At 36.6% G+C, this 10,094-nt stretch overlaps 3 protein-coding genes across 4 annotated transcripts in view; 1 reads left to right on the forward strand and 2 right to left on the reverse strand.

Annotated features, from left to right (window-relative positions):
• LOC146468817 (ras-like protein 1) overlaps positions 1-10,094 on the reverse strand; it is a 348,000-nt gene that overhangs the window by 79,126 nt on the left and 258,780 nt on the right. The gene's annotated exons all lie outside the window — the stretch shown is intronic.
• The window catches only part of LOC146468819 (uncharacterized), a 349,521-nt gene that overhangs the window by 46,504 nt on the left and 292,923 nt on the right, over positions 1-10,094 (reverse strand). The window lies entirely within an intron of this gene.
• Positions 1-10,094, forward strand: part of LOC146468820 (neuropilin-2-like) — a 59,799-nt gene that overhangs the window by 31,118 nt on the left and 18,587 nt on the right. Inside the window, exons 7-9 of the mRNA XM_085123895.1 lie at positions 6,543-6,699; positions 7,436-7,605; positions 9,431-9,454. Coding sequence (XP_084980021.1) covers positions 6,543-6,699; positions 7,436-7,605; positions 9,431-9,454 — 351 coding nt within the window. The remainder of the gene's footprint in view (positions 1-6,542; positions 6,700-7,435; positions 7,606-9,430; positions 9,455-10,094) is intronic.

Here is a 10,094-nt window from a genome sequence, read left to right on the forward strand (position 1 = left end):
TTAGGGGTCTTGATCCGACCTCGGCTGACACAATGTATAACATCTTGAGACAGGGAGAGGACTAGGCGATGAAAATCTAGAGAAACATCTGAAATTCTTTTCTCGCTGTAGTCTTCCTTCGAAGAAATCATCCATGCAAACATGTTATACAGGAGATTGGGCACAATAGAGCTGCCATCGTCTAAGTCTTGCGGTGATGGTGGCCATGGTGGTGATGGTTTCATTTCTAGCAGTAAACTACGCAGCAGTTTTGACGCATGGTAAATGTGGTACGACGCTGTGTCTTGCACTTCTAGTGAATCACCAGGAGCGTCACTCAGACTTTCATTTTCGGCACTAGAAACCAGATTTGTTGCTATGGTTTCCACAATGTCTCCCTTTTGGACACCTGAGTAGTATACCAATTCCGGTTGGTTTTGAGTAATGGGTTGCTTAAATGACAACTTGTTTCCAAAGTGTCTCTGTAGTCAGACTTTCAGTTTTGAGGATCTGTAGCTTCTCCCCTCTACGCCTCTCTCATTTAGGCTATTTACGAACCGTTCTTGAAGTTGTGGCATCTTAATGACCTTAGCACTGGAAATGATTTCATTTTGGACATAAGCACTGAGGCATTCAAATGCTCCCTGATAACTGGTAGTTGCGGAATCTTCATTTTGGCAATTTTGATCCTCAAGTTTGCAGAGTCTCCTGACGCACATACTCCTTGTAGCAGGATCGATGATATTTAACTTCTAAGGCAATTGTGTCTTGGCCTTTGATTTCTAGAAGTACCCGCTCGTCATTCCGTATCTGGGCTGCCTTCAAAAGAGAAGCACTACCCTACTCACTGATGTTCTGGGTGAGCGGCTCTCTCGTTCTCGCTGACGCTCTGTTTTTTTTTTTTAACTTATCCTTTTGGCAAATGATACACTTTTCTACATTGAATGACTGTACCTGGGATCTGCAAAAGCGCTTTGGCGGTGGTTCAGTACAAGAGAATGCACTTTCTTCCTTACCTGAAACAGACTGAGTGGGATTTTGTTTATTTCCAGTAACTTTTGACCTTCCCAATTTATTGGTGTGGGTGTACTCTTGATAGCATTTCCTGTGATACCCTCCTTTCGGACCATTCGTTCAGTGACCCTCCATCAACAGCCATATGGCATCCTTACGCATATTGCAGCTCTCCTCAAAGGTACGCCAACTCTTTCCCGTAAATGGAGTCAATTTTCCTTGGACACTGGTTTTGATATGATAAAGGCATTTATTCCATTGAGGCTGTGTATTGCGGGAACTGGATGAACATTTCCTTTTAAGACGATTCATTTCAGTCATATCCTGATTATTTCTCTAGTAAATATTTAAATCCAGGTTCAGAAACCTGTTAAAAAATGATAACGATTCTGAAGCATTTTATTAACTAAAACTTTCTCTGGCATTGCTATTCTTTTTATTTTACTATCGATCTATGGTTCGTACTTACAGATAGTCTAAAGATGAAATTGGGTTTTGAAACCACGATTCAGTAAGATATTTACTTTAAATATAGACTAAATCGAATATAGATTAACTTTGACGTTCATATTTCGCCTTAAAAAGTGGAAATTTAAGTATTTTCCTTACCTTGACAATCCAAGATGGCCGCCCATCATATTGCATCTCAAGGTTGCAAAGTATCATGGGTAAATTTCGGAATGGAACTAGAACTCGTGGGGAAGGATTAGTTTAAAAGAATTTTGTGTATTTTTTAATGAAATACAGTCAAAAAAGTATTGTGATATAACGTATGAAGATATATCAACTTTTCAATGCGTTCTTGTTTTAAAAAGGGTTATTAATTAGGAATTAAATACAGTAACTAGAAATGGGAAGGTAGTATAGTCACAATTTGCAAAACTGAAATAAGATAACTCGTTGGAAAATGTCCTTAGCCGTTTATTTTTTGTTGTTGTTGATACAATTTGCCATAACAGACTTGAGAACTCAATAATTCAAACGTTCACGAGCACTGCATGTATAAGGAGATACATTCAAAAAAGATACTGATGACATTCACAAGCTCCTTGTTGCTAAGAGAGATTGTAAGTTTTATAACGAGACAATATTACATTTGAAACTGTTCAATGACATAATTATTGGATCTTTAGCAAGTTGGAAGTGGCTGTTTAATATTCTGAGTAGGTTTCCTTTAGAAAACTTGCCTTAAAAGCACCTTCATAAGGTATTTGGACATTCTTAAGTTTCCCTAGCAACCGTTACCATGACAACAGGACAGCTAATTCTGGAGTGTCCGATTTGATATTCTAAGTGCGGTGCATAACTGCTGCATATTTTGTGAGATATTGATCCGTGGTTGATTGGATGTAAATTTTCACAGTTTCAGCAAAAAAGAAATTATCCTTAGTTCCCCATACATCTTAACTATTAGTACCTTGCTCCTTTAAATCATGAAGTAAGGATAATAATGAAAGTTCCTAATTCAAGATAGTTTATTCTGAACATAATGGAAATGTTTTGAGATATGTTAATAGATATCTACTAATTAATCGATTTTTTTTATTCTGAATTGGCCACGAAAGTAAAAACCTACATTTCTATAATGATCTCCATAGCAACCGTTCCCATGGAAACATGAAAATGCTTGCAAATTGTTGGGGATGGTATAAAACGTATACACAGATTATTTGAAGCAAATTGGTTGTGTTTCCGCAGCATTATGAATCATTTTATGCTGTGTGGAATTCACAGGGAGCAAAATCCCCCAACCCACCCACCCCCCCCCCCATGGAAATGATCACATAGCTCGCTAAAGCACAGGTTACATAATTGGCAACAAGCAGATTCGAAAAATACAGGCTGTAAGCTTTAATTTGATACTAAAGTCACTATGTCCCGTGGGGGGTGCAACGAAAATCAATTTCTAGCCACTTTTCAGAACTTGGCTCATGGACTTTCTTAAAGCTGGTTTCTTATTGTATCTGGTTGCAGTAATCATTTGTCACCTTCTAAAAATTGATTCTGCTAGCCAAGTAAATGCATTTTGTTTTTAAACTTTGATAACATCTTATGTGAATGGAGGATATTAATTTAAAGGACCTACTCAGCCTCTGCTATTTTCGATGCCATTGAAATTATTGATATTGCATGGTGAAGCAAAACTTATTGCCTTACTGTAATTTGTGTTTGTGAAAGTATGTTTCATTATCTTTAGTAGTTTTAGGGTGATTTCGTTCATTTCGACATGCTCCGAATTAAATATAATAGCTAAACTCTCGCATATAAACAGAAACAAAGGTGTGGCTGACTAGGGCCCTTCAAAGGGTGTTACTTAAATACTTCAAAGTCAGATTGTTCTGGCAATATTATTAAACGAGGCTTCCGAATGACTTGCTGAAGTAAAACACATGGAAGTAACGTATAATATTTCTTTACTTGCAAGTTTCCACTAACAAAAAGTCTACTTCATGCAGCCCCCATTGATACTAACAATATGCTAAGCTCACGCAATTAATGTGCATTTAAACCCCTCCTCCCCCATTTTTTTCTCCCACAAAAATTCACATGTTTTGTAGATCTCTCTGCGGAAGTATGTTTTTTTTTTTACTCGGCAAAATCTTTGCCATTTTGTGCCATATAGAAATAAGGGAAATCGCCTTAAATCATTACCATTTTCTTACACGACCGAGTTTTAAGGAGAATGGGTCTAGTGGCTTCTGACATCACTTTGAGAACACGGCAACATTATGCACAGTCCACCTGTTTCGTTTAGAAAATTAGATTAACCGTATGTAGATGGGAGGGGGGATTCTCTCCACGGCGATTTTGAACCATAATAAGGTTTTTTCTTTTTAAATATATATATTCGCGTTCACGCCATGAAATTTCGGGGCGTTTTCAGAAATTTAACTACAAAACGTTTATGTGGTCTTTTAGTGTTCATTGGTGCTTTCCTGAAGTTTTGGGGAAATCCCGAAATCCAAGAGGGCGGATCCAAGATGGCCACCATTTGGTAATAATGACGCTGTCTCCACGCTCTTTTTTGCGAGAGCAAGTCAACCTCCGAAGATAAAATATTTGGAAATAACAAAACTGTGCAAATTCTGCTCCTCATTAGTAATAATTATAGTCTCTTAACAAACGTTAAGAAAAATACTCTTTTGTGTTTGGTAGAATTACTGAGAGCTTTGAAACTTGAGTGGGTTTACAAACACGAGAGCCGTGTGGTGTGGCCAAGAAACCAATTTTTTAAAAATGTTACTTTTTTTCGAATATTGGTAGTAGCGAAAGCGATTAAATTGTCTATGTAAAGCTTTTTTTTAGTTCTAAAATTTACCACAAGTGATCATGAACGGGTGATATAGACAAACGTGAGGCTTATTTAAACTTACTTTTCAAGCCAGGCTGCTCGAACTTAAACTTGCTATCCGTCGCTCTCTTTCACGCTGAACTTTACTTAATCGTTTCCACTTTTTTGTTTTCTTTGTTCTCTCTCTTTCTCCTCTTTCCACGTTTGTCAACATATCCAACGAACACATATAAATAGACTTTGTATTTGTGTTCATTAGCATTTCAGTTGTAAATGCAGCTCGCCATAAAACTTCCCGCGAAACAAACACGGGCACATTATAGCAAGGTGGTATTGCGTACGGACGGTCAGACGAACGGAAGTGACGTCATAACCCAATTTTTTTGACATACATGGTTTCCCAAATTTTCTAAGCTATGGGGTTCCGGTATCACAATTAGTTTGGGAGAAAAAAGAAGCTAGGAGCTAGGAGCACTTTAAGTTTAAGTAGAAGGAAATCAGAACCTCATTTGCTGATTCGTAGTCCCTCGTGTGAAAAATAAATGAACTGTGCTAAAACAGGTGTTTCTCTGTAAAATATTGTATTTCTGATACATAATTAAAGTAGAAGAACAAAAAGCGTATGACTACGCTTGAATTTAAATTTTGCATTGCCACCGTACCAAAGCTAAACACTAATTGATTTATAAGCGTCGTGCTGGTTTTTGCAGAGTTTAATACATTAAAATGGGAATTGTAGTGACTATTTTTTCTAATTTACTGAAAAGAAGAGCACTCAGCTTTTCTTTTTTCTCAAACCTTAATAAAATAATTATTTAAAAATAATTGTGTTTCTAATCCAACAGGATGTGATGTGCGAGTAATTTATTTTATTTATTTATTTAATTCAATATTTATTCAGGGGCATACAATTTAGCAGAGCTAGTTTAAATGGAGCCCTGACACAGTACAAGACAAAACATTGAAACATAAAAAGAACTAGACAAATAATTAAGTTATACATGCTGCATGTACGGCAGGGGTTATTGCTTAAGATGGCACTTAAGTTTAGTTTTAAACTCACTGAACGCCTCTACCTGTCTAATGGTTCTCGGGTTGGTGTTGTAAGTTCGAGCACCGTTTATTCTGAGGCTCCCCTGATACTTAGCAATCACGGCTTCTGGTTTTATAGCCCTGGTAAAGATGCGCGTGCCTAAACTCTGAAAGTGAGTACAAAGGCGTTATTCCATGAAGACATTTATGGACTAAAAAGCATTTGAGATAATTTCTACGCGCTTGTAGGTTGGGCAAACCAAGTGTTGATTTTAACTCCTCAGCCCCGACTGATCGACCTTCAATAATGCATGCAGCACGTCTATTTAGCTTATCTAGGTAATCTTTGCTCCCAGCCCCACAACTGTCCCAGACAGGCAAACAGTAATCAAATAACGGCAAAACTATAGTATTGTAGAGCATTAGGCAAGTTGGCTTGGGGAAAACCTTACGCACTCGACGCAGAACACCTAATCTTGACGAGATCTTGTTACCAGTATATTCTATGTGGTCCTTCCAGGGTAGAGTGTCGTCTAGGAGGACCCCAAGGTATTTGAACTTACTAACCCTTTCTAAACGCGTGTTACTGATTTCTATAACTAGATCGTCAGCCTCTGCGGTCCTCTGATGGGTGCCAACAAGCATAATCTTCGTTTTCTCAAGATTAAGTATTAAAAAATTAGCATGAAGCCAGCTTAGGACATCAATTGGGCCACCAGTTAACTGAGCTTCAATTTCACTGACAGACTTGCTTGCAAAATAGATAAGTGTATCGTCAGCATAAAGCTCAACACTACAACCTTGAACCACCAAGGGTAGGTCATTTATGTAGATAATAAAGAGTAAAGGACCGAGTACACTACCCTGGGGGACCCCAAAAGGCATAGGCTGGGGTTCAGACAAGAGCCCATTTACACAAACACTTTGAGTGCGTGTAGTTAAATAGGACCTAAACCATTGGACAGTGGAGCGAGTCATTCCTAGTAAAGCTAACTTATCTAGCATGATGTTATGATCTAAGGTGTCAAAGGCCTTACATAGGTCTAAAAATATAAGGCCGGTTAACAGTCCTTTGTCAATGTTTTCAAGTTGAGTGTTTGTCACGTGTGTGAGGCATGTGGATGTTGAATGAAATAGTATTTTTTTTTATTTCACTCAGTTTTTCTCCTCCCTTTAACCTTAATATAATGCTTATTTAAAAATAAATGTCTACGCAATTCAACAGGATGTGGTGTAGTTGTCAACAACGTACTGAAAAGTCCCGGATATCCAAGTAACTATCCAAACAACATGGACTGTGTTTATCAAGTATATATTCCACTTGGCCTGGCTGTAAAGATTTACTTTTCTAAATTTAGCCTGGAGAGCCATTCATTTTGCAGGTACAATTCTATCGAATGAGTGTTTAGAGTATACATTGCTAAACCTCCATTGCATGATAATGGGTGATATTGATTGTTCTCTTGTTTTGTCTACATTTGCTGTGATTGATAAATTGTATACACTACTGAAAAAGAAGTTTGTGAGACAACCCAAAGAACAAAGTTATCTGTTAGTCTGATTACACTAAAATGAGCTATTTTTATCTAAAGACTCATTCACCTGTTGTTTGTTTGTTTCTGTAGTTTTAATCTGCAGATAAGAATCAAATTTATAACTAGACTGTATTGTCAATTATTGTCATGACACACATGTGAAAGACTGGTCTTGCATGTATGTAATCTGTGTTTGTTTTGTTCTCCGCGTCTTTCTGTACTTCATGCTGGCCTGATTATCGGGTGTTCTTGAACTTTTGATTTTTTATTCTACAAAATGGATAAGTAAGCTACGTGTAAGATTTGTTTGTCTGAGTCGTTGTATTTGTGTTATTTATTATTATGCCATGTGCACTTAAGTAATGTCTTGAGGAACCTTGTAGACTAGTCATTATATAGTTTAATGTAAGTTATTGTAAAGCTTGCAGTACTTTAATGTAAACATGTTGACTTATTTTTTAATAATTGGCCTTGTTCCTTTAACTCAGTAAACGTGAAATTATGCGTGCGATTTTGTCTCATCTTAAAGCTTATGTTATCTCATCATAAATGAACTAAAAGAATACGTCTTTCTTGTTTGCAGCTTTGACTACTTGAGGATTTCCAATGATAAGAACTATATCGTAGGAACATACTGTGGGGTGCAGTCTGGACGGAATATCAGTGTCAATGGACGCTATGCTGTGATGGCGTTTCACTCGGACGGCAGTGTTCAACACAGTGGATACAAGTTAGTTTTCTCCTTTGTTCCAGGTAAGTACAAAGAGTCGAACGAAATTTTATTATCTAAAGTAAATATCAATTTGCTTTTTTTTTTTTTTTTTGTTTTACTAATTTTCGTCCTTTCCTAACAGAGAGATTGTTCGATTGATATCTAGGCGTTCTTAATGAACAAAAAGCACGTTACGTGGTAAAAAATCGGATGAGGTTATTTATTACAGTAGAACCCTATTAACCGGTGGACACCAATGGGGCATGATACTACCGCCAAGCTACCATGACTTTTAAATGCATTTCCGGACACGCCTCCGAATATCTGACGTCACAATTTATTACCCGCGAAAAAGTTACCAAGCGTACAACTAAGAGTGGCCAAAAGCTTGATGTACCTCTTTTTAAAACAGCCTCAGGACAAAGAACACTTTGTTGGACTTTGGAACAATTTAGACCCCCCGTTCGGTTCAAGTTTTTAAACGTATCTTAAAGAATAAGCTTTTGGGCAATTTTGTAAATACTTCCTGAACTTCATTTATTTTTAGTATTTTTCTTGATTATAAAGTTTAGATAATGTTGTGAATCTTTTCTTAAATTTGATTAATTTTGTTTGTGTAGTTATTAGTAACTTTAGTAAAAAAAATTTAGTACTTAAATAATTGTTCCTGAAAAGCCCCATTGGGGAGACAACAATAAAGTATGTATTTATGTATGATAAAAAGCCGGCATTATTAAGGTGTCCGTATTAAGCGGGCTCTTAGAATTAACTTTATGAACAAAACTTTTTATCTCAGCAGTATTTTTTCTCGATACAAAGATTTGACTACAGAGAGATTTAAGGCTCGACACTTCGGAGTCATCTTGACTCTATTATCAAGAGAAAAAAATAGTTTGTGAACGCGGATATTGAAATAGGCTAGAGCTGAAAATTGACATATGAATAGATTGTTAAAAAAATACTTTAGCGTTCACAAACTGATTTTTTCTCTTGATAATGGAGTCAAGATGACTCCGAAACGTCGAGCCTTAAATCTCTCTGTAATTTTTGCATGTCTTTGCTTCAGCAAATCCCTTTTAATTAAAGATTTGACTGGCACTTTTTACACCCTATTTAGCTTTCCTGAAGTTTTAAGGGAAATCCAGAAATCTAAGAAGGCGGTTTGAACTTCGTCCATTCTTTGTTCTTGTCGAAAAAAGGCAACAATTATCGTGAAATAATCGCAGTCCCATTTTGTATCACGTGATGTGCTTTGTCTAATGAGAATGCGGCCAAATTAATCGATGGGTTATAAACGAAGATAACAGTCGTGCAATTTCATAAAGTTGCCGATTTTTCTTTTTGGAAAGAAAAAAAACAAAACAAAACAAAGGAAGAACAACACTTTTAAAGTATTAGCTGTCGTCATGCAAATGTCTGATGGAATGTGGCAATATTGGATAGGAAAACAAAAATTACAGTAATTTTTTTCTTTGTTCGATAATTCATCAGCCAACTGCAAAAATGATTGAAAAACTTTAATAGATTCTCGATAATGATCGAGTAAGCTCTTTTTAGAAAATAATCAGTATAACCTTAGAAAATTAACATTTTCTACTGTTTATCGAGAGACCTTTGATGACCTTTGGATACATTTCGAGGATATAACTAGGCAACCTTTGTCTGATCGTCCCTGATTGTTCCTGACAGGTTTACAAAACATTCGTTCATACTTGTCAACAGCTGCCACACATAAATTGCTCGTCCATACGCTAGTAAATAACTGGAGATTTCCCATTTATTGAGCTGACAAGCATTACCGATTAGTTGAAAAACTGTTTTACATCATATATTTAGCTATTTTGTTTTTTAATTAATTCTTAACAGGAAACGCCACAAGTCTAGCACCAGGTAATAGATGATTTAAATTTCTTTCAAATATACATCACTAGATTTAGATTTTTAATCTACCGTTAGACTTATCAACATAGAAACGGCGCGACGAGAAGGAATTGAAGATTAGGGAGGTTGCCATTACTGTTGAGTTTAAAAATGTACTGTTTCAGTGCAAACAGGGTCACCTAAGTCTCCATTAATCAAGTTTGTAATAAATGCCTTCACACGAAACGTTACAATGCCTAATTGGACAAACCCACCAACAACACAGAGACCCTCATTCGCTGCCCAGTGTCCATCTCAAGGTAATAGCTGACAGTGTTTCTTGATGCTCTGATAGTATACATTCTCAATAAAATTATTGAAAAATTAACTTTCCTACGCTTTCATGTTTGTTGAACCACTGGGTTTTAATCGGCCCAACGGGGGGTGAGTGGATGCAAACTTGTTGGAGAATGAAGGTTCCAAAAGCTTTTATCTCAGTCATTGTATTCGGTTGCGCTGATCAGCATTCGATTGTCACTCTCCAAAAATTGATTCTGTTAACCAAGTACATGCATTTTATCATTAGGTCTTGATAACACCTTGTGCAAATAGAGGATATTATGTTGCGTGGCTTAAATACTTGAAATTAAAATTTTCCTGGCAAGACTGA

Source organism: Pavona decussata, unplaced genomic scaffold (assembly GCF_977016875.1).
Source record: "Pavona decussata unplaced genomic scaffold, jaPavDecu1.1 SCAFFOLD_128, whole genome shotgun sequence".
Classification (NCBI taxonomy): Eukaryota; Metazoa; Cnidaria; class Anthozoa; order Scleractinia; family Agariciidae; genus Pavona; species Pavona decussata.